At 43.0% G+C, this 25,369-nt stretch overlaps 1 protein-coding gene across 1 annotated transcript; it reads right to left on the reverse strand.

The window, feature by feature from the left end:
- Positions 1–4,786: 4,786 nt before the first annotated feature.
- LOC121273317 (methyltransferase-like protein 7A) lies at positions 4,787–20,065 on the reverse strand. Its single transcript, XM_041180450.1, has 2 exons — positions 19,528–20,065; positions 4,787–5,045 (listed from the first exon to the last, which is right to left on the reverse strand). Exons 1-2 carry the CDS (start codon positions 20,020–20,022, stop codon positions 4,812–4,814), a joined length of 729 nt encoding a protein of 242 aa, XP_041036384.1. The 5' UTR covers positions 20,023–20,065; the 3' UTR covers positions 4,787–4,811.
- Positions 20,066–25,369: the final 5,304 nt, after the last annotated feature.

Raw genomic sequence — 25,369 nt, forward strand, 5'->3', positions numbered from 1 at the left:
AGACATTCTCAGACAGCTTGTCTGGAGTGAAGGTGTCATAGGGCACAGGAACATAGGAGCAGGAGTAGGCCAATCAGCCCATCGAGCCTGCTGCTCTATTCTATACAATCATGGCTGATCATCCACTCCAATGCCCTTTTCCCACCCTATCCATATCCCACTGGTATTTAGAAATCTGTCAATCTCCACTTTAAACATGCTCAATGACAGTGGTAAAGAATTCCAAATATTTACAACCCTCCGAGTAGAGAAATTTCTCCTCATCTCGGTCCTAAGTGGCTTCCCCCTTATTTTGAAATTGTGTCCACTGATTCCAGACTCCCCAACCAGGGGAAATATCTTACCTGCATATACCCTGTCTATTCCTTTAAGTCCTGGATGCATCTGTCCTGCCTCCTTGTCTTCTTCGTTGTCCTCCTCCCAAGGTGGCCTCTGGATTCCTGGTGGCAGTGGCTGCTCCCTCATGATGGCGATGTTGTGGAGATCACAGGAGATCACCATCAACACAAGAGATCTGTTCCACAGAACATTGTGATCCTGACAGAGGAACCATTGCCTTAACACGCCCAATGGTCGAGTCCATGATATTTGTTTTTGTTAGTGGCTGCACAGACTTGATTGTACGCCTGTTGTTCTGGTTAGATGGCAGAGGGAAGTCATCAGGTGTAGGGTTGGGGGGGGGGGGGGTGGCGGGAGAGGGTGGTGGGGACGCGGTTATCCCTCATCTCCGAATGGTCACCCTCTGGATCTTCCTAGTGGCCTGCAGAGTGCCACAGGGTGAAGGCATCCTGGCTGCTGCCAGGGTACTGGGCAATGACCAACATAATGGTTTGTGCATGGTCGTGCACCAACTGGACATTGATAGAGTGGCAGTCCTTGTCCCTGTTGACATGGCAACGCCCACAGAACTACCCTCATGGCTCCTGGCCCCATCAGCAATCCCTTCACAGGATCTGTCCCCTCTTGGTCGCATCGATGGACAGCTTACTGGGGGGATGTTTGTTATGTTACTGGCCGGAATGGCCTGATCACAGAGAAATTTAATGTGACAGTGACTTTGCCAGCCACTAACAGTGCTGTCTTTGCCCGACTGTGAGGGCTGTAGGTGCTCTTGAAGGAGGGGCACAGTCCACAATCCTTCCACAAACTTCACCACAGCACAGGTATCCTTCAGCACTGCTGGGATTTTTTTGGTTAATTTATTCTTTGATGGGATGTGCGTGTCACTGGCAAAGCCAGTATTTGTTGCCCATTCCTAATTGCTTCCTGCCGGACAGTTAACCACGTCACTGGGGGGGTGGAGGGGGGGTCTGCAATCACATGTAAGATGGCAGGTTTCCTTCTCTAAAGGGCATTAGCGAACCAGATGGGTTTTTACAATCGATGATAGTTACTGAGACAAGCTTTCCATTGCAGATTTCATTAACTGAAATTATCCACCAACTATCATGATAGGGTTTGACCCCATGGTCCCAGAGCATTAACCTATGTTTCTGGATTACTACCCCAGTGAGATTCCCATGACACCACCATCTCCCCTTGGATGTTGGTGAAAGTGATTAGCCCATGCATATGCTGGACATGCATGATCCAACTTTTGAAAATATATGGCATACCAACCGGAACAGTCAATTGATGTTAAGGTCTGACCTCTCCTGACGATTTTCGATCACACATGAGCCACCCACACTGGTGCTGGAAGTGCATCACGTGCCATTTTCCATCCTCTCGGAACTCTATAGTGCCAGCAGCATCATCACCCCCTTCACAGCCTTAATATCTAGACTTTACAATTTATATTTCTGTGAGATACTGGGGGCTGGGTGGCTGCTGGTGTGCATGGAACCATCTTCTCGTAAGGATCAGTCATTCAGGAGGAGGGTGGGGGGCAGAACAGGGAGTTTTAAAATAGCGTTAGTCCTTTTTAAAAATGTTTTTGCAAATCAAGCACATTTTTCAGTGTGCTCAATTGGAACATAATTATATGGGGGCAGAAAGTAAGAGTGTTTCTGATGTAGTGAAGCTGACTTTAGACTTCTATCTCCTACCACAGAGAGATTATTGTACAATGAATTCCCAAGGAAGGACGCTGAATCAACACTTCGTATTTACATAGCCTTTTCACATAGAACTATGTCCCAAACTGCTTTGTCAGAATCAAAATCAGATATAAATGGGCATAAATGATAACAGAGGCAGCAGACAAGGTCAAGAAGGCTGGTGGAAATGTTAGGAAATATATGTTGTTACACATTTATTAATTAATTCACAAGATAATAGGTTTCAAAGGCTTTTATTGTCTTGCATAAGAATTAAGTAGGTATACAATAACTATGAACAATTACACATATGCAATGATAACCATGATTAACAATATTTACACCCAATACCCAGGGTCACACTAACATGTACAAGAGAATTCGCACGTTACAATTCTCAAGCTCGGGAATGGGCTGATCAAGCCTCTTCGAATTCGGAAGTATCTATTCGAACACCACTCTTCATACACCTTCCTTTTTTAATTTGTTTACGGGATGTGGACATCGCTGGCTGGGTCAGCATCTATTGCCCATCCCTAGTTACCCTCGAGAAGGTGGTGGTGAGCTGCCTTCTTGAACCGCTGCAGTCCATGTGGTGTAGGTACACCCACAGTGCTGTTAGGGAGGGAGTTCCAGGATTTTGACCCAGCAACAGTGAAGGAATGGTGATATATTTCCAAGTCAGGATGGTGAGTGATTTGGTGGGGAACTTCCAAGTGGTGATGTTCCCATGCATTTGCTGTCCTTGTCCTTCTAGACAGTAGCGGTTTTGGGTTTGGAAGGTGCTGTCTACGCAGCCTTGGTGAGTTGCTGCAGTGCATCTTGTAGACGGTACACACTGCTGCTACTGTGTGTCAGTGGTGGAGAGATTGAATGTTTGAGGTGGTGGGTGGGGTACCAATCAAGTGGGCTACTTTGTCCTGGATGGTGTCAAGCTTCTTGAGTGTTGTGGGAACTGCACTCATCCAGGCAAGTGGGGAGTATTCCATCACACTCCTGACTTGTGCTTAGTAGATGGTGGACAGACTTTGGGGAGTCAGGAGGTGGGTTACTCGTCGCACGATTCCCAGCCTCTGACCTGCTCTTGTAGCCACAGTATTTATATGGCGGTCCAGTTCAGTTTCTGGTCAATGGTAACCCCCAGGATGTTGATAGTGGTTACTTGAGAAACTGCCTCTTTCTACATTAACTCATCCAATTAACTGCTATAAGTTTTAAAGGAATTTTAACAGAAGTCACTGTCCACATCATCATGATGTGCAAAGAATTATGGGACACAGAAAGCTTGTAGCTGTATACTTATCAGCTACTCTCTATCTGGTGAGAAAAAGAGACTTTTACATGGAACATTTCACTAGAAGTGACACTGATATTTCCAGCCTTCTAACAGAAACTCACTTAAAAACCAAAGTTAACATGATGAATTTAACTATAGCCTTAGAGAGGTTGAGCTGGGTGCCCTCAACACACGTGGACCCTGGTGGCAGGTCTTTGGATGATGTTGCTGAGCAGCAGCATTCACATTAGGATGTAATGGGGGCCAAGTATAAATCCTTAGGGGGACTCCAAAGATAATGGTGTAGGGAGAGAAAGAGAAGCCATTTCTCAAGATGCTCTAGCTATGACCGGGTTGGTAAAAGTCAAACCAGTTGAGCGCCGTCCCACTGAGCTGATTGCAAGGCTGTGGAGGAGCCATGTCAGAGGCTGGAGACGGGTAGAGGAGAATGGGGAGAGAAATGCACCACAATCACAGTGACAGAGCATGTAATTTGTCACTTTGATTAGGGTCAAGCAGACTAATTTATGACTTTGTTGCACATCGTAGCAGAAAGGAAATCGTTCCCATGTTGTAGAGGTGGAGAAGTGACGTTGATCCATTAAACAAGGCCTTGAATATTGTTGAAAAGAGAGACATGTTGCTGAAGCTTTTCCTCATCAGGACAAATGCAAGAATGCCAAATTTCAAACTATCACAACAATTTATGCTACAGGAGAAAAGGGGGCTGATTAGCTGGCAAGTCAACTGATTGGCCAAGGCATTGCCTCGGGGTAAGCAGTAGGAAACTATAGGCTCCCCAAGCTCCCAGGTCATTAAAAAAAAGGTGCAAGGCTTGAACACATTCCTTTTGTTTGCAGAGAATGGATCCCTGAACATGAATGTTGCTCTATGAACTCGACTGATTATCTTCAAAACACTTGGGCAACACCTCTCTTCTCAACAATATTCAAGCTCTGTACTAAATAAGGAGTCGTTCAGGCCGAATAGCCTTTTCCCATTTCTAAAAATTCTTATCAAAGTGCTAATATTCATATTTATAAAATGACAATACTAATTCATGTCGGAAGTATTTTAACATTGAAAGTAACACCACAGCATGAATAGGTCCTGCTTAATATCTTCAAACATTTGGTAAGCAGCGTGCCATTTGAAATTGAGAGAATTTTGGCTGCTTTTTAAAGAAAAAGTGTTGATCATCTGGCTTGGAATGGGATTGGGGAATATAGAGATAGGTATTGATTGAAATAATCAAATGTGAAAACTGATCCTGGAGATCAATGTACATTCTGGAACTTTGATTATGTTTGCGGATAAAAGAGTAGGTATAAATTTCCCTGTATGTGATACAGTGGATTATAAAGGCACATTTAAAAGCACTCATCTTAATGACTGGCGATTAAAATAAATTGACAAAAGGATTATTGCAATGATACTTGTAGCTAAAATTAACGAGTCACAGACAAGTGGGTACAAGGGATGGTGCTCACAGGATTTTATTTGACTGCGTACCCGACAATTTGATATTTGATCAAACTCGTCAAAGGCGCAACGATGTTCTTCACATTCAACTGGGAGAAGTTGGCTTTCTCGAGGCTTGCTCGAGTGTCCCTGGTCAGATAGCATCCGTCCCCAAAGTAACGCCATGCTGGCTGGATCACATGTTGAATGAAGTGCAGCCATGTCATTTTGTCAGCGGCCACATGTTCGATGAAGAAGAATGCCCCCCCCTGCAGAAACAAAGCTTTGTTTTGGTCAACTATCTGAAGAAAGCAGGCGGAACAGGAAGGAGAGCCATTCAAACTGAACGAATACAGGCATTAATGCCACAGGCCAATCAGATTCCACAAAATAAGGCCTCAGTGAAAGATGGACTCAATGATTATAATTAATGGATCCCTCATGGACTTGCTCATTAAATTGAATATCACCCTGTTCTATAAAGAGTGCTACACCATTCAATGCAGGATTCTGCTAAATTGGAGTGGTGTACCTTTTAGGCTGCAAAAACGAGTTGTTAAGTGAATAAATATTCAGTTTAATTGTTTAGTGAAGCAACTTGCAGATTATGATCTCAGTTTCAGGCTGCAGTTGACAAGAATGTTGACCAGCATTTCAGAATGTTTCTAGACAGGAATGGGATAAAGTCTGCAATGGGATGTCTTTGTGCCTACGTAACCGGTTCTGAGTACATTACCGGAGAATCTTCCTTGGTGCTGTTCAGAGTAAGTCAAAGATGCGTTACTTTGCAAGGAGAAAACATTATACAGGTACAGTGTCTCAAACCTGGCTGTCCAAAAGCTGGGCTCGTCTGAAAACCGGCCATTTTTTGATCATGCTCTGCATCAAATTTAATTGATTTTTTAAAAAAATCACTTACCTGGGCAATTTGGCTAGGCACTACATCAGCATGGTATAGCACCGACTGCGCCAGACGAGTTATCTGCTTCACTGCTTATGCACTGGTCCACTCCAACATTCCGAGTGACCTTTGACCACACCCCACCCGCTTGACCCGAAAGTGCCCATGGCCCCAACCACCTGACCCCGAAGTCTGCCACGACCTCAGACCTGAGGTTGTCAGTTTTGAGACACCTTACCTGTACCATGTAATGCCGAATGTATTGTTCTTGCTGTTTTAGTGTTAGTGTGCACCACTAAGGCTGCAAGCCATTCTTGATATCAATGCTCAGTTTAATTAAAGGTAGGCTGGGTTCAAAAGTGTGGGCAGGGGGAAAGGTGGGAAGCAAGTATGCTTTTTTTTTAAAAAAAAAATTCATTTCATGGGGTGTGAGCATCACTGGCTAGGCTTGTTGCCCATCCCTAATTGCCCTTGAGAAGGTGGTGGTGAGCTGCCTTCTTGAACCGCTGCAGTCCATGTGGTGTAGGTACACCCACAGTGCTGTTAGGGAGGGGGTTCCAGGATTTTGACCCAGGAACAGTCAAGCGACAGTTGCTAAGAAGAGGCTGGTCCATTTAAAAGTACTAGCCCCTCTCCCTACACGTGCCTGCATTATATTTGTCTTGTTCTAAAACATCGATTTCATTGATGGTAAAGAGACATATTTTGCTATGCTTAACTACATATAATGTAGTTGACTGATGACTAATGCTGGTGACTGATTATTTTGAAAGTTAGCTAACCTTGCATCTTAATTTAACTGCATCTCAGTTGAAAACAATTGCTGTTTTACATTGTGTTCACAACAACAGTGGCCGCTAGCTTTAGTATAGCGCCTTCTTAAATAATTAAGTACCCGTTAGTGCTGGCTAAAGTTAGTCCCAGATGCACAACAGTGATCCAAGGCCTGAAACAGCTGTGGATCTGTGATGGGGAGGCAGTAAGAGAATGGGGAATTTCATGGCTGAGATTTTTCTGTTTGCAATTTGGTTTAAGATACTGATCTTCACAATCAGTTCTGGAATTCTCTGCAAAAATGCCTGGTTGTCATGGTTTTTATTTCCCTCTCTAAAATGGTGTTTACATTCAATGGACCCCTTGAGAGTGGTTATGTGTTGCTGACTAGGCCCGGTGACAATTATGAAAGTAATAGATCCAGCAAATGTGCGCTTTACAGAAGCCAAGGAGCAGAAATCAGCAAACCATTTAAAAAAAATAATAAAGCATGCTATCCTATTTCATCTCGTTCGGTCCATAGTCCTCTTACCCGTGAGTCAGGAGATCCTGGGTGCAAACCCCACTCCAAGATGTCAGCACATGATCAAGGCTGACATTTTAAGTGCCCTTCAGATGAGAGTTTAAACTGAGGCCCAATCTGCCTGCTTAGCTCATTCAGGTGAATATAAAAGATCCCATGACAATACTAGTGAAGAGAAAGGCGTTCTTCCAATAGCTTGGCCAATATTCTTCCCTAAACCAATACCACCAAAAAAGAACAAATTATCCATTCGTTAATCACATTACTATTTGTAGAATCATGTGGTGCACAAAATGGCTGCTTCATTTGCACAACAACAGTCACTACGTTGACCAACTGTGTGTCAGACCCATCCAATCCTTTGCTCTACAATCTGGTCAAGTGGCAGACTTCCAGCTCGATACTAGGTCTCCGCTAATTCCATTCACTCGAGGGTACAGGAAAGTAACCTGCTCCTTTGCTGCCCTCAGGGACTGGACCGAATGGGGGAGGAGGGGAGGCAGTGAGAAAAGGCCAAATGATTGTATGCTGAGGCAAGTCTCAGCATGCAAGTTGTTGCTGCAGAAACTATACTAAAGTATTTTGCACAGAATGCATTTGCTGGATTTTTTTTCCATTTTAATCTTTCAATTAAGGGGTGGGTAAACTCAGGAAAAACAATATAATTTCTTTGGTGTCAATTGTTTCTCTATTCCTGAAGGCATTACTAAAGTATGGCTACATGGGCAGCCATCCAGTACTTGCTCTGAATGGTCATGCTTCTTATTTATGCTAAAAATGGAGTGGGAGCATCATATTTTGACTGTAGGGATGGGAAGGCAGGGATATCCCAGCCAAGCTTGATCTCATCTTTGCCAGATATCCACATGCAGTGCTTTCTAATGGAGATATACTGGATTACAATGAGCAGGAGGAATTAGGTTAAAAATAGTAAGTTCAACACAGGCCAACAATCTCGCTTGACATCTTGACATATGTTACAGTTTTTTTATTCATTCATGGGATGTCAGCATCATTGACAAAGTCTGTGTTTATTGCCCTTGACAAGGTGGTGGTGGCAAATTGCCTTCTTCAACCACTGTACTCCATGTGATGCAGGTACAGCTACAGTGCTTTTACAGAGTTTTGACCCAGCGACACTGAAGGAACGGCGATATATTTCCAAGTCGGGATGGTGAGTGGCTTGGAGGGGAACTTCCAGGTGGCAGCGTTCCCATGTGTCTGCTGCCCTTGACCTTCTAGCTGTACTAGGTTCACCAGTGCTGATGTTCCCCTTCCCCCACACCCTCCTATTTTAAGTTTCTAACTAACTCCCCAGAAAATGTTATTTGTTGCTGTTTTGCAAACATGGTATTTGTCCTAACTGGTTGTAAGTAAAGAACTGCACTTACATAAGAAAATTGTACATTTTGCCTATCACAATCTTTGTTATACACTGATAAAGTTCCTGTGACATTCCTCATGGTGAATAAAGAGGTTACATTGTTGCCTTGTGAAGGGAATGCTGCGATTTAGAAACAGATATGGGGGTGTGAGTTGCAGACAGCCACTCAATGATCTAAAAAGAAGTTTGCAAACAATCTCCTCAGGAGGCAGTCAAATAAGTACTTTTGATTCCTGGAATGCAAGTTTTTCTTAATGATGTACATTAAGAAATTAAATACCACACTTATGTCATCATTTTTTACCAATTGTTGCAAGCTGATACACAAAAGGAACTGAAGTTCTGTAACTGCACAGGTTATAAATATTCACCTATGAAATTTGGTGAAGATTACTTTGTCAAGTGTAATCTGCACAAACATGCAGCTAAAATAAATAGAGTCAACTTCCTTTAAAGGGTGTCAGGAAAAAGCTGGAGTATTTTACCTTGTCTTCGAAGCTTATTGGAAACAATGACAGTTACTGCCACTGTTTTGAAAAAATTTTTCTCTTGGGATTTTTTAAATTTTCCATTGGAGAGGAAGGAGTAGAAGGAGCAAGTTTCAGCAACCTCTGTGAATGGCCAATCTTGTAAAATGTAAACATTTCCAGAAGCTGTACACAAGTGCAAGATCACACTATTTTAGAAATGCCAAATTTGTACCAATCAAATGTATATTTATTTATTGCTCCACCATTTGGCAGCTATACCTTCAGCTGCCGAGGCCTCGAACTCTGGAATTCTCTCCACGTCTTTTAAACCTACTGTATACACCCGGTTAATAGTCAATCTCACGTAAAAGTCAATGCCCTTTTGGCCCAAAGGTTTTTCATTTTTCACATACCTCATGCCATATTTGGGAGCGGAGTTGGAAGGAGCATTCTAGCGAGTCCTTTCTCATTTCAAATAGATAGCCCAGGCCAGCAGGTCGCTGCTGAATTCCAGAACAATGGCCAGCAAACGCTGAGACAGCATCAATAATCGGCAGCTCCCAAGAACCAGCAAGGATTTCAACCCCTCGAAAATACTGCTCATGTTTAAGTCTTAATTTTGTCTAAAAATTTGGTCTCAAAAACTCGACTTTTACATGAGTATATACAGTACTTCTTTGACCAAACTTTTAGCCGCCTGGCCCAATATCTCTTGTTTTAGCTGATTGTCAACTTTTGTTTGATAGATGCTCCTGCAAAGCACCTTGGGAAGTTTTACTCTGTTAAAAGGTGCTACATAAATGGAAGTTGTTGCTGTACTGTAGTGTGATGGATGAGATGCACCAAAAGCACAATGTGTGTGAAGACCTGAAGGTCTCTTTTGCCCTTGGGTGCTACTATGGGTATTATACAGCCTTATGGAACAATGTTCGATTCTTTTGCCCTCAAAAAGCACAAAGTCTGATTGCTCTTAAGAAAAGACTCAGTGAGATCAGAGATGAGCCAGGCTTGCTTTTCTTTTTTTAAAAATTGAGATAGGTGCAGTCTGTTCATAGGACCACAAGGTACAGAAATAGGAGCCTCTCGAGCCTGCTCTGCCATTCAATTAGATCATGGCTGATTTTCTACCTTAATGCCATTTCCTGCAATATCCCCATATCCCTGGATATCTTTAATATCTAGAAATCTATTGATCTGAATTTACTCAATAACTGAGCCTCCACTGCCCTCTGGGGTAGAGGATTCCAAAGATTCACCACCCTCTGAGTAAAGAAATTCCCCTTCCTCAGTCCTAAGCGGCCTACTCATATTCTGAGATTGTGTCCCCTGGTTCTAGACCCACCACCTCCCCCCCAACCCCCAACCAGGGGAAACATCCTTCCGACATCTACCCTGCTGAACCCTGTAAGAATGTTGTATGTTTCAATGAGATCATCTTTAATTCTTCTAAACTCTAGAAATTACAGGCCCAGTGTCCTCAATCTCTCCTCATTGGACAATCCCACTATCCCAGGGAATAACCTGGTCAACCTTTGTGACACTCCCTTTATGGCCAGTCTATCCTTCCGTGGGTAAGGAGACCAAAGCGACACACAATACTCCAGGTGTGGTCTCGCCAAGTCTCTATACAACCGCAGCAAGTCTTCATTACTCCTGTACTCAAATCCTCTTGTAATAAAGGCTAACATACCATTTGCCTTCCTAATTGCTTTCTGCACCTGCATGTTAGCTTTCAGTGACTTATGAACAAGGACATCCATGTCCCTTGAGAAATGTTGATGTCCAAATCTCTCCCCATTTAAGAAATACTCTGCATTTCTGTTTTTCCTACCAAAGTGGATAACTTCACATTTTTCACATTAAATTCCACCTGCTGTGTTCTTGCCCACTTACTTAGCCTGCTTCAATCCCCTTGAATCCTCCTCATAACTCACAATCCCAAGTTTTGTGACAATAGCAAACTTAGAAATATTACATTTGATCCCCATATCCAAATCATTGATATACATTGTGAATAGCTGGGACCCAAGCACTGATCCCTGTGGTACTCCATTAGTCACAGCCTGCCAACCTGCAAATAACCTGATTATCCCTATTCAGTTTTCTGTCTGTTAACCAATTCTCAATCCATGCCAGTATATTACCCCCATACGTGCTCTAATTTTGTGTACTAACCTGTGTGTGGGACTTTTTCGAACGCCTTCTGAAAATCCAAATACACCACATCCACTGGTTCCCCCTTACCTATTCTGCTAGTTACATCATCAAAAAAGCTCCAATAGATTTGGTCAAATATGATTTCCCTTTCATAAATCCATGTTGACTCTGTCCTATCCTAACATTATTTTCTAAGTGTCCAGTTATCACATCCTTTAATTTCCCCAACTACTGATATGAGGCTAACAGGTCTTTAGTTGCCTGTTTTCTCTCCCTCCTTTCTTAAATACTGGAGTTATTTTTGCAAGCGTCCAATCCACAGGCACCGTTTGAGAATCAATAGAATTTTGAAAGATGACCACCAATGCATCCATTATCTCTACGGCCACCTCTTTTAACACTCTGGGATGCAGATCATCAGGTCCAGGGGATTTATCAACTTTCAGCCCCAATAATTTCTCCAGCTATCCTTTTTTACTAATATTAATTTCTTATAGATCCTCAATCTCATCGGTCCCTTGGCTCCCCAATGTTTCAGGGAGCTTTTTTGGATCTTCCTTTGTGAAGACAGACACAAAATAAATTGTTTAGTTTCTCTGCCATTTCCTTATTCGCCATTATGAATTCTCTACTCTCTGCCTGTAATGGGCCCACATTTGTCTTTACTCACCATTTCCTTGTTACACACCTATAGATGCTTTTACACTCTGTTTTTATATTCCTCGCTAGTTTATTTTCATCTTCTATTTTCTCTTTAACAATCAATTTCTTGGCTCTCCTTTGCTGAATTTTAAAATGTTTCCAATCCTCAGGCTTACTATTTATTTGGCAATTTTAAAAGCCTCTTCCCTTGATCTGATACAATCTTTAACTTATCTTGTTAGCCACGGTTTTTGTGCAAGGGAATGTACATTTGTTGTAAACTATGTATTAGTTATTTCAATGCCAGCCATTGCCTGCCTACTGTCACACCTTTTAATGTTGTTTCTCAATCTACCACAGCCAACTTGTCCCTCATACCTTCACAGTTTCCTTCATTTAGATCAAAGACCTTAGTTTTGGATTGAACTACATCACTTTCAAACTTAATGTAAAATTCTGTCATATTGTGGTCACTCTCCCCTAAAGGCTCCTTTACAGTGAGATTAATTAGCCCTTTCTCATTACACAATACTAGATCTAAAGTAGCCCGTACTTCAGTTGGTTCCTCAACATACTCTTCTGGAAAATCCATTGTGTACACATTCCAGGAATTCGTCCTCCACACCATTAGTGCTCATTAGGTTTACCCAGTCAATGTAGATTGATGACCCCATTATTATTGTATTATCCTTGTTACATGCACCTTTAATTTCCTGATTTATACTGTGCCCTATATTACCACTACTGTTTGGTGGCCTATACACAACTCCTAAGAATGCTTGCTACCTCTTGCTGTTTCTTAGCTCCACCCAAACTGATTCTACATCTTGACCTACCATTTGAAGATTCTCTCACTAATGTACTGATCTCATCCTTTATTAACATTCTCCTTTTCGTTTTTGCCTATCCTTCCTAAATTGAACTCAGTCACAGCCTTGGTCACCCTGCAACCACGTTTCCATAAGTAAACGTGCAAGTAGGTTATACCTGGTTACTTCTATCTGTGCCATCAATTCATCTACTTTGTTGGGGATGCTGTGTGCATTCATGTAGAGTGCCCTTAATTCTGTATTTTTTATTATTTTTGCAACCTCTAGCCTCATCTGCTGAAAGTTCAAAGTTACTCACTGCCCAGATCTGGTTGTAGTTAAATAATTTTCAATTGCTGTGGGGATTTAATACATTCCAAATGGCTCCCTTGTTTCCTTATACCCTTAACAGCACGACACTTGAAATGTGCCCAGAGAGTCTCGTACATTTGATTTGCTGTTACTCCTGTGGTATTGCTCACCCTGAAGTTACCTTGTTGGCAGGGAAGAGCTGGAAGTGTGAGGGGAGTGCAACAGCCTGAAATTGAAACTTAGACTCAAGTTCCCAGAAAAAGCAACTAAAATTTGAATAATTTCAGTCTACGTTTATTTAATGATATAAAGGATGCATTAATTTAGTACTTGGTGTTTTTAAAATTATTTTCAATCTGAAACTTTTCACTAAACATATCAACATTTTTTTGTACTTTTTTGAAATTTAACACAACAATTTAAGTCCAACTGTGTTAAACATGTAGTTGTGATATTATAGATGTCAAAAAGCTAATCTTCCTTTTATGTGGGCACAAGAAGCTTTAAAGATGGCCACCAAAAGTCACCTGACCTTTTACAACTGCAGTGTGTCAAGCTTCTTGAAGGCTCCAAGTGGATTGCAAGTAGACATGTGAAGTTCAATGCACATTTCTACAAGGGTAAACAGAAACTCTTTGACAATGGTTTCCCTGGAGGTGTGGATAGCTCTTTTCTATCTCACCAAACTTAGAAGATGGGGGCCATTCAAATTAACGGCTGAGACATTAAAAGACAATGGATGGGTCTATGCCCCCAGGCCTGGACTGACAGAATACCTAATAAGGCAGCATGATTCCACAGTTCAGGATAGCAGCAATTTTGGGCAGAGAACCTAGAAGACCTCCGGAAGACAGTTCCAGCCCAAGGCTTTCAGCTGAATTAACTGAACAGCATGTAAGAGCTGCCACTGGGAGACACAGAGGAAGCTGTACAGAAATCATCACTATTCTGCTGAAAAGGGAATCCAGGCAGTTTTTAAGTGCGGTGCCAGCAGAGCCAGTATAGAAAAGGGACCTTAACATGCTCCCCAAAGTTGCTTTACCTGCTAAGTCCACTTGAAAAGGCAAACACCAACTAATCGACTACAGAAGCCATTGCAGCTGCTGAACACAACCAACACTTCAACTGCAAGCTATGGGCCTGCAGTAATATCTTAAAAAGGACTGAACCTTATCTTTTTTTCAGTTTTTCCAGGTAATTCTGTTTTTGTTTTTATTTTTAAATTGAACTGCTCAAATTAACACACACACAAACTCTTAGACCAGAATTTTGCCCTTGGTGGGCGGGCAGGCAGCTGAACTCTGCCACCGAAACCGGGCCCGCTGCCATTTTGAGTGGGCGGGCCAATTAAGGCCTGCCCAGCAGCCTGCCCGACAGGAAGCGCTATGCACTTCCTGTTCGGTGGGGGGCGGGGGGAGGGAATCCCCAGCTGTCAAAGTGTGTTCTTTCGCGCACGACAGAGTGCACTGCTCCCTGAGACTAACTGCTGTCTCAGGGAGATTACTGACAGTGTCAAAAACACTAAAAATATAAAAATTAACATATCCCCCTCATGTGACAATGTCACACGAGATGGGAAATGTTAATAAAAGGACATAAACTTTATTGAAGCTTTTGAAATCCCGCCAGTGGATGAGGTTTCATGTATTATCAGAAGCCCGCTGAGGCTCCTAGCCTGCCCGCCAGCCTTAAGCTGATTTCGCTGTCTGCCCACCTTCCTGAATATTTAAAGGCACCGGGATGACATCGGGGATTCCTCCCAACGTCATCCCATGTCATTTTCCCGTCGGCGAGCGGGCCCCGCCCCCAAATCGCCAATGGGAAAATTCTGCCCTTAGTTCGTGTATCACTTTGAGGAAAAGCATTTTAAGTGGTCATGACACAGAGTAAGCCGCTACCAGAACTGCCATTTTTAAATATTAGTAGATTTCGTGGCATATAGAATATAAGAAAGTTTACGGCACAGAAAAAGGCCACTTGGCCCATCCAGTCTGTGCTGGCCATAAAATGAGCCACCCAGCCTCATCCCACGTTCCAGCATTCAGTCCGTAGCCCTGCAGGTTACAGCACTTCAGGTGCACATCCAGGCACCTTTTAAATGGGTTGAGAGTTTCTGCCTCTACTGCTGTTTCAGGCAGTTGAGTTCCAGACCCCTACAACCCTCTGGGTGGAAAATGTTTTCCTCATCTCTAATCCTTCTACCAATCACTTTAAATCTATGTCCCCTAGTCACTGACCTCTTTGCTAAAGTAAACAGGCCTTTCCCATCCACTCTGTCCAGGCCCTTCACAATTTTGTACATCTCAATTAAATCTCCCCTCAGCCTCCTCTGTTCCAAGGAGAACAACCCCAGCCTATCCAATCTCTCCTCATAGCTGCAATTTTCCAGTCCTAGCAACATCCTCATAGATCTCTTTTGTACCCTCTCTAATGCAAATAATCCTTTCTGTAATGAGGTGACCAGAGCTGCACATAGTACTCAAGTTGTGGCCTAACTAATATTGCTCATTGTAAGTTGGATGACGCACTATTTTCTAAGGATATGTTGTTTTACCATTTAAGGCACTGTACTAACCTGCTCTTAAGGTGACACTGTGATCCTTTAAAGCTACAAAGCCTAAGTTATTAAATATTGCAGCAGAAATAAGGGGTGGAATCCATAGAATCTTCTTTCCACATGCAAATATTTTTTTTTAAACAAAGAAAGCTCTGTGCTTAACGCGTTGATATAAAAAAGTCTGTAAAAAAACAAACAACAAAAGTAATAATGAAGTTTTAACAACTTCTCTGACCATGGAAGCATTTCTGAATTGACGCAAGGTGCTTTACATGTGCATAGCATAGGACAGTTGACAGTAGGACATAAGTACAGAGAACCTTCTTGTCCAAACTATTTTCAGCATTACTGCTATGACCTAAACAATCAAATGAGGGGTTTTAAAATTGAAGGTTTATAGACTGGGAAGGGGTCTTAAACTGCAGATCAAATGTATCCAACATCAAGTGCTACTTTAAAGATTGTTTAGCATCATTAAGTAAATTGAGGCACTGGGTAATTTTTTTTTTTAAAGGGGGGGCTCGAAACATGCAGAGCGGAGCGTACTTGTTGGCTTTTTGTTTGTGACATCTTTAGCTCTACCTGTCCCACCACCACCAGCCCACCCCCCTCTACCAGCTTATATTTCATCTCATTTCTATTTTTCTTTAGTTCTGATGAAAAGTCATATGGACTTGAAATGTTAACTGTGTTCCTCTCCACAGATGCTGTCAGACCTGCTGAGTTTTTCCAGCTATTTTTGTTTTTGCTGGCATCAGGCTTTGGCTCAGAGGTACAGTGACAATTAAAGATTACTTTGCATCTGTAATAGGAATGTGAGGTCTGTTGTGCGAAGCAGTGATTTGTACTAGTGGTTCTTGTATTTCGATCTACTGTCAGCAATGTCATATGCTGCTTTCTAACAATGGGGATTACATGTACTCAGCCCTCCAAATAACAGGTGACACTTTACAAAGAAAAAGTCAATCAGGAACATTACTTCAACATAAGCTGTGACAGAGACAGGAGGCACAGGTTCAAACAAGTAAATGGCCAAGTTAGGAGCAACCATGTGTGGAAAGGATTTCTGGGTGGGGTAGAAAGTAAAAGCCCAGGAATCATTGAAGACAGCTAAATATTGTGACGAAAATCAATTGTCTGGTCATTCTGAATGAACCAGGTTGGACTCAGTGGCCCCCATCATCAGTGTCTATCTTGTGATTTATCAATCTGTGGAGTTCTGATAGCAGCAATTGAGTCATTTAAAAAAAAAGTGTGCCTGGTTTTCACAGCAGTTTAATACCAATGTGTCCCAGTTATCTATTTCACTGGTGGTTAGACATTTCTGAACGCACTTGAATTTTGGTAGGTTTTCCAGGAGAAGAAGCTTGGAATTCGAGCTGTGAGCACATCTTTATCTCTGCAAGTAACGATACAGTCCTGGAGTTGCTTCAGTAAAATGTGAATTATACCACTATGCTCAGATCTGCAGCTGAATCACTGCTGTGTACTCTGAAGCACCTTCTTTCTGTTGTTAAACGAGTCCAGTGATTGCATTGCAATGTTTTATGAAAAAGAATGAAGTTGCCCCCTGCCCTGCACTTCCACTATTATTTTTGCTGTCACCTGAACTTTCACTTCTGTTTCAATCGAATGGAATTTATCTTGAAGACTTGTGTTTGGATAGCACCTTCGACCATCTTGGGAAGTCCCAAAGCACTTTAGAGACAATCAAGTGCTTTTGAAGCGTCTTCACTTTTGTAATGTAAGAAATGCAACAGATAAATTTGAGCACAAGTTCCCAGCAACGAGATAATCTGTTTTATTGATTTTAGTTTAGGAATCTAGCCATGCCTATTCTAACATGAGGAGGTGGTGGCATAGTCAGTGGACTAGTATTCCAGAGACCCAGGGTAATGCTTTGCCATGGCAGCTGGTGAAATTTAAGTTTGATAAAAATATAGAATTAAAATTCTGATGATAATAACTGCAGATTGTTGTAAAAAACCCCATCTGGTTCACGTTAGGGAAGGAAATCTGCTGTCCTTACCTGGTCTGGCCTACACATGACTCTTAAATGCCCTCTGAACAACAGCAATTAGGGATAGGCAATAAATGCTGGCCTAGCCAGTGATTCCTACATCCCATGAATGGTGTCCCATATTTTCTGTAAATTGAAGTCATCCAAATCTCTGCTGTCCATGTTTTAACTTGTACCAATTTCCGTTTCCCTGTCACCCCTCTGCTCGCTGACCTACGTTGGCTCCTGGTCAAGCAATGTCTTGCTTTTAAAATTCTCATCCTGGTTTTCAAATCCCTCCATGGTCCCACCTCTTCCACTCCCCATCTCTAACCTCCACCAGCCCCACAACCCTCCAAGATCTCAGCACTCCTCTAATTCTGGCCTCTTGAGCATTCCTGATTTTAAATTGTTCCATCACTGGTGGCCGTGGCTTCGGCTGCCTGGGCCCCAAGCTCTGGAATTCCCTCCATCCACCTTGCTTTCCTCTTCAACACACTCCTTAAAAAAACTTACCTCCTTCACCAAGTTGTTGGTCACCTGCTCTAATATCTCATGTGGGTCAGTGTCATACTTTGTTTTATAATGCTCCTGTGAAGCACCTTGGGACATTTTAGTGTGAAAGGTGCTATATAAATATAAGTTGTTGATAAATAAAGGCCAAGACGATTTAAAAAGATAAAAGTAGATTTACATCTTGCTGCCAAATATCAAACTGACATTTGGAAGTGGAGTGGATTCTATAACAGACACCTGAATTGTAACTCCAGTTTTAGGACCAGGTAGTAAGTTGAAAATTTACCACATTGTTCATGCGCAACAATATGCCTGTTCATGCAGAGGGATCTGGGTGTCCTAGTGCATGAATCACAAAAGGCTAGTATGCAAGTACAGCAAGTAATTAGGAAAGCTAATAGAATGTTATCATTTATTGTGAGGGGAATTGAACACAAAAGTAGGGAGGTTATGCTTCAGTTTTATAGGGCATTAGTGAGACCAGATCTGGAGCATTGTGTACAGTATTGGTTTCCTTATTTAAGGAAGGATGTAAAAAGCATTGGAAGCAGTTCAGAGAAGGTTTATCAGACTAATACCTGGATCAGGTAGATTGCCTTATTAAGAAAGGTTGGACGGGCTAGGCTTGTATCCACTGGAGTTTAGAAGAGTAGGATGCAACTTGATTGAAATATACAAGATCTTGAAGAGTCTTGACAGGGTGGATGTGGAGAGGATGTTTCCTCTTGTAGGAGAATGTAGTATTAGGGAGCATGCTGGGAGTGCTTTAGAAGGTTTGGAGTTAATGGCACAGTGGTAATATCACTAGACTAGTAATCCAGAGGTCCAAACTATTACTCTGGGGACATGGGTTCAAATCCCCACTATGGCAGCTGGAATTAAAAGCTAGTCTCAGTAATGGTGATCATAACAACTGTTACTGATTGTTGTAAAAACCCATCTGGTTCAGTAATGTCCTTTAGGGAAGGAAATCTGCTGTCCTTACCTGGTCTGGCCTACGTGTGATTCTAGACTGACTGGTTGACTCTTAAATGCCCTTTTTAAGGGCCTAGCAAGCCACTCAGTTCAAAGGCAATTAGGGATGGGCAACAAATGCTGGCTATGCCAGCAACACCCACATCCCACAAAAGAATTAAAAAAATTCTGCTTTCATAATTCGATAGCCAAATGTACTTTTGTTCCAAATAAAGTTTAAGGAAGGCTTGTGCTGCATTATGTAAAAATGGACCAAACTACACACCTAACTACCATGTAAACATAAGTTACTCAAGGCAACCTGCTGCACGGTATTTAAGGGCCATTGTTTTGGCTTTGTTCCCTCCAAAATGGTAGATCATTTCCAAGCATTGTTTCATGTACTTGAATGGAAGGACTTCCTGGAAATGCAATGCCAGGATGCATTTATTTAGGAACAACGATTTACTTATGGTATTTGGCTAGCATTTAGTGCCCTCTTTCAGTCAACCACATTGCTGTGGGTCTGGGGGTCACATTTCTTTCCCTGGGGCAGGTAGGTTTTTGGCAACAATTTTCATGGTCCTCATCAGATTTTTAATTCTAATTTCACCAGCCGCTGTGGTGAGATTTGAGCCCAGAGCATTACCCTGGATTACTAGTTAGTGACAATACCACCGCCTCCCCTAACATTCTAGTGTTTATGACACACAGGACACCGAGGGGCGGGGGTGTTAATCTCGCCTCTCTTACCGGTTTCAGGACACGAAGAATCTCCTTCAGCACCGCGTCCACGTTCTCGGCGGTGCAAAGCACCAAGGTGCAAACCACGGCGTCCACCGAGGCACTCGCCACTGGGCTCAGATCCTCGCCACTGGCGACCAGGAACTTCTCCAGCTTCACGTGCTCGTTCTTGGCTCCGCTGCTCTCCAGGAGGCGCTGGAAATTGGGATTGGGGTCGGTGCAGATGACCTTGCAGTCCCAGGGGTAAAACTGAAAGTTTGCGCCGGAGCCGCAGCCCACTTCCAAAATGGTCAGCCCCGAGGAGCTGGCGAATTCTGGCAGCTTGTCGAAGAGTTCCTTCTTAACCTTGCCCATCTTGTCGTTGATAGTGGTCGTCATTCTGCACATCAGATGCGGGAACACCCTTTTGTACAGAGAGTCCCATATCCCGACGTATTGCAAAATGGTCACTGGAAGAACCAGGATCTCTACCATAAGGCACAATACAAACCGAACAATCGCCATCTTTAGGTACAGAGGATTATTATTGCTACTGTTCCCCAGCTCTCCACTGGGCGGAGAACAAACTCCTTGCAGCCACTGATATTTACATGCGAAATTCACATGCGCTGCTCATTGGTTTGAAAGAGCAGCCCAGCTCCTCCCACTTCCCACTTCCCAGTCGCCTTGCAGACCGTTCCGGAAAAAGGGTGCTCCATTGCATTGACTCAGACACCCTGTGCACCAAGAGTTGAACTTGTCTCAAAAGAAAGAGCAGGCGGCAGAATGGATTGTCCGGCTTCTCAAAGCATTGTTAAGAATGTCTTGTATTTTTTTTTAAAAAGGAGCAGATTTGCAATATACCCCAGTTTATTTCTTTTAAAAAATCTCCTTTGCACACGTGTGCTGTATTTTGGAAAACAAACGAGGCTGGGATTTTTTTTCGGGAAATCAACAACGCTTTGAAATATGGGATTAAAGCAAAATACTGCGGATGCTGGAAATCTGAAACAAAAACAGAAAATGCTGGAAAAACTCAGCAGGTCTTCTCCCTATCTACCTGTCCAGCCCCCACTCATGATTTTGAACATCCCTGTCAAATATCCCCTCAGCCACTTCTCTCCAAGGAGAACAGTCCCAACCTCTCCAATCTATCTTCTTGGTGAAGTTTCTCATCCCTGGAACCATTCTCATAAACCTCTTCTGCACTTTCTCCAACGTGTTCACATCCTTCCTATAGTGTGGTGCCCAGAGCTGTACACAATATTCCAGCTGAGGTCTAACAAGTGTCTTATATAAATTCAGCATAACCTCCCTGCTCTTGTACTCTATGCCCCTATTAATAAAGCCCAGGATTATATATGCTTTATTAACTGCTCTCTCCAATGTCCTGCCACCATCAAAGATCTATGCACATATACACTCAAGTCTCCTGCATCCCCTTCAAAATGTCACCCCTTATTTTATATTGTCCCCCTGTTCATTACTTCATTTATCAGATCATGTGTAGAGGCCTGAAGTGGCTGAGGAATATGTTCCAGACAAAATGCTTCCATTCTCCTGTAGGGAAACCAGATGCTGGCCCTTACGGATAGGAACTCTGCAATTGTGTTTTGCAGCTCTTGCATTTTTTTCTTAAAGTACACAATCTCTCTCCTGTTGACTTCCTTTCACTATCTAGTTAGTCTGCTATCATTGGTGTGGGTCTTAGATGGAGTTATCCATGGGCAGGATTGATAGAGACTGCTGGAGGCAAGGCTGCTGAACTACGTACATCGATCTATCTCTCAGCATAACAAAAACAGAATTACCTGGAAAAACTCAGCAGGTCTGGCAGCATCGGCGGAGAAGAAAAGAGTTGACGTTTCGAGTCCTCTTGACCCTTCGACAGAACTAGAACCAAGTTCTGTCGAAGGGTCATGAGGACTCGAAACGTCAACTCTTTTCTTCTCCGCCGATGCTGCCAGACCTGCTGAGTTTTTCCAGGTAATTCTGTTTTTGTTTTGGATTTCCAGCATCCGCAGTTTTTTTGTTTTTATCTCTCAGCATACTCTGTCATGTGATCTTACATCACTGATGATGTAGACTGTCTATTTACATATTTAACATTAACCCTTGACACTACAGTTCTGGTGGGGGGGAGGGGGGGGGGGGGAGGGGGAGTACAATTCCTGACTCCATAGCCGCTTTACTGAAACTAGGACCTGTGTTTTTCAGTTGGCATGTGGGGGTGGGTCCGACATGCCAGTGTGTAAAATGACATGCGATGACATTGGGCGTGTGTCCCGACATCGTTGCGCTGTCTCGCAATGTTTCATTCGGCAGGCGTGCGCCAGAGTTGGCTGCGTGCCTGCCCATAACTGATAGGCCTATTAACACCAGTAACTAATTAGTGTCAGTGTTAATGCTGCCCGTCCAACCTTAAGGTTGGTGGGCAGGTGAAAAGGCCAAGAGGCCTTTACATTTTTTAGGAAACCTCAAAGCTTTTATGAATCAAATAAAGAAGTTCTGTGAAATATAAAAACATGTCCCATCTCATGTGACACAGTCACATGACGGGACATGTTTAATTCAATTCTTTTTCAATTTCTTTAATTATTTCAACAGCGATTCAATCTCCCTGAATCAGCTCCGTGCCTCAGGGAGTTTGAAGCGCTCTTTCGCGCGAAAGAGCACTGGCCCCGACTCTCCCTCCTCCCCCCATCCACACAGGTAGCGCTGAGCGCTACGGCTTGCGTTTTATGCTGGATGGGCCTTCATTGGCCCGCCCGCGTAAAATGGCGGCACAGCGCCAATCGCAGACAGCGGTCGGATCCTCAACCGCCCACTCCCACTGAGCCCACCCGCTGACTGAAAAATTCAGGCCCAGGGTCGGAGTGAAACACCATTTGCCCACAGTCTCCATTTTATGCATGTCTGTTCAGTTTTCTGTTCTTGGTCATCAATTCTTTGTACCACACAACACCCCCACCCCACCCACTCCACTCCACCCTCCCTCCCCACTCCCCATACAGTACAGCTTTGCAAAGAGCAAAAAACTTTCAAAATATTTTTTGCACCCGAAGGAGGCGCCAACATATTTTCTCCCCATAGCGGCCACTTGCTCTTGAGCCACACACCATTCACCTTGAGATGCAGTCTGTCAAGGGTTGCACGCCCGTGATATTCTGTGGGGCACCCCTTGCCTTGTCAGCGGTGCGCAGCACAAGCTTTGCAGGGAGCATTACACTGAGATTTGTGAGTTGACCTTGCAGCATCTGGCGAGACTGAATTGTGCACTAGCAAACTGACAATGTGGATTTTACACCGTGGGACTGGTGGCTTTTTTTCTGCTGACTTTGCCCTTTTAAAAGGAGAAAGGGAACCAAACATGTGCGAGGTGTACAGAATGGCAGACATAATGAAAGCAATGTGAAAGAACTATATAGAGAAAGAAACTGCATGGAAGGCATACAGAAAGGAGGGGGCAAAGCCAAAGGCAGACTTGCAGAAGAGAGCAAAACCTGCATTTACATAGCGACTTTGAAATAGCAAAATGTTGCAAGGCAGTTCATAGGAGTGTTATAAGTCAGAATTTGACACTGAGCCACAGATATAATGACAAGTAGAATTATACAGCACACATGGCCATTGGGGTGGATCTTTGAAAGAGCTCTCCAATTAGTTCTGCTTCCCTGCTCTTTCCCCATAGCTCTGTAGGCTTTCCCTTTAAATGTTTTATCCAGTTCCCTTTTGAAAGTTACTATTGAATCTTCTTCCACCGCCCTTTCAGGCAGCGTGTTCCAAATCATCATAACTTTTTGTGTAAAGATAATTCTCCTCTTCTCCTCGCTGCTTCTTTTGCCAATTATTTTATATTTGTGTTCTCTGGTTACTGACCTTCCTGCAAGTGGAAATGGTTCTCCTCACCAACTCTATCGAAACCCCTTCATGATTTTGAATGCCTCTGTTAAACCTCCCCTTAACCTTCTCTGCTCTAAGGAGAAAAATCCCCTTCTCCAGTCTCTGCATCTAACTGAAGTCCCTCATCCCTGGTATTATTTGAGTGAATCGCCACTGCACCCTCTACCAGCCTTTGACATCCTTCCTAAAGTATGGTGTCCAGAATTGAAAAATATAATCTAGCTGAGGCTTAACCAGTAATTTGTAGAGGTTAAGCATAACTTCCTTGCTTATTTGCTTTATTGGTAAATCCCTGTATTCCGAAAATTTGTGCAGGTGAATTCCCAAGACTCTGTGTTCCTGCACCCTCTTTAAAATTGCACCATTGTGCCATTTTAATTTATATTGACTCTTCCTTCCCAAAATACATCACTTAACACTCCTCTGTATTAAACTCCATCTGCCAAGCACAATAGGGCAAATAACTCCCTACTGTGCTGTATCATTCTATGTGACCAGAAGCTTGGCCAAAGAGGCAGGTTTGAAGAGTGTCTTAGAGAGAGAGGCAGAAAAGTTTAGGGAGGGAATTCCAGAGCACTAAAACAGTGACAGCTGTGGTGCTTTATAGTTCCTCCACCTCTCTGCAGCCTTTGATATGGTCAACTATGCCATCTGCCTCTTATGCCTCCCCTCCATTGTCCAGCTGCATGTGATTGCCCTCACTTGATTCTATTCTTATCTATTCAATCATAACCAGAACATCTCCAACAATGGCTCCCCTTCCCATTCCTGCACTGTTGTCTCCAGAGTGCCCCAGGGATCTGTCCTTGGCTTTGTCCTCCTCCACTTTGGTAACTTCTGTGTTCCTAGATGGCAGGAAGCTCCTCGTTGTTGCCACCCTACAAGAGATAGGGAGATGGTGGTGCAGTGGTGATGTCACTGGATTAATAATTAGATATCCAGGCTAATGCTTTGGGGACACAGGTTCAAGTCCCGCCTATGGTAACTGGTTAAATTTAAGTTCACTTAATAAATCTTGAATTATAAAGCTGGAAAAACCCATCTAGCTTACTAATGCGCTTTAGGGAAGGAAATCTGCCATCCTCACCTGATCTGGCCTACATGTGACTCCAGATCCACAGCAATGTAGAATGTGATTGACTCTTAACTGCCCCCAGGCCAAGGATAATTAGGGATGGGCAACAAATGCTCCCATGAAAGAATAAATAAGAAAAAGACCTTCTTTCCTCCTGCCCCACTCAGTGCATTCAGGTGCTATCCTTTCCCCTAGTGCTATAGCAACTCACCACTCTCTTCAGTGCTACCAGACCCCTTGATTTCCTTCCCTCCAATTGTGACACCTCTGAGGACAATCCTCAATGACTTCAGTGCCCTCCACAACTCAGAGCATTGGGACCAATTCTAAGAATGTAATTGCTGACAGAATCAGCACAAATCAAAGATTGAACCTGGAACTTTGGTTAATATAGGCCTGTATCACAACAGGAGAGAAGGTGAATCCATAAACCTGTGATAATTGTCAACTGCCATGATGTAAAAGGTTACAGCAACCTAGGCTATGAGGTGGTGTCTGTTGCTCCTGGATTCTGCACCGTTCAAGTATCCCTGACTAGGGAACGTGATAATAGTCTGCTTTTTCTTTGAGAAACAAACTGCAGAAAAACTAAGTTAAATAAACATAAATATATTGCAGCATGCAAACCTATTAAACTATATAAAAATTGTGACTTGACCAGGAAATCCCCGTTTCTGCTCATGGTTTGAGGTCACCCTACATTTAAGGAATATTTTTCTGTGTACCAACCACAAACAGGCAGCAGCCTCCATTTATTAAATCTAGTTATTTGGCAGTCTATCAATTTCTGCTCATTCATGGGCTAAATGTGTTATCTAGCTCCAAGCCACCATGTGTCATCTTTGGATCAATACTATTCATTGTATAATTAAGAACACCCTTGTTAAGAGAATA

The sequence above is a fragment of the Carcharodon carcharias genome, chromosome X, assembly GCF_017639515.1.
Source record: "Carcharodon carcharias isolate sCarCar2 chromosome X, sCarCar2.pri, whole genome shotgun sequence".
In the NCBI taxonomy this organism is placed as follows: Eukaryota; Metazoa; Chordata; class Chondrichthyes; order Lamniformes; family Lamnidae; genus Carcharodon; species Carcharodon carcharias.

Excerpts from the sequence above, each read along its gene's own strand:
- LOC121273317 (XM_041180450.1), bottom strand. The coding sequence starts at position 20,022 with ATGGCGATTGTTCGGTTTGTATTGTGCCTTATGGTAGAGATCCTGGTT. Across the intron at positions 5,046-19,527 it reads TTCTTCGTGTCCTGAAACCG|GGGGGGGCATTCTTCTTCAT; the intron begins GTAAGAGAGGCG and ends TTGTTTCTGCAG.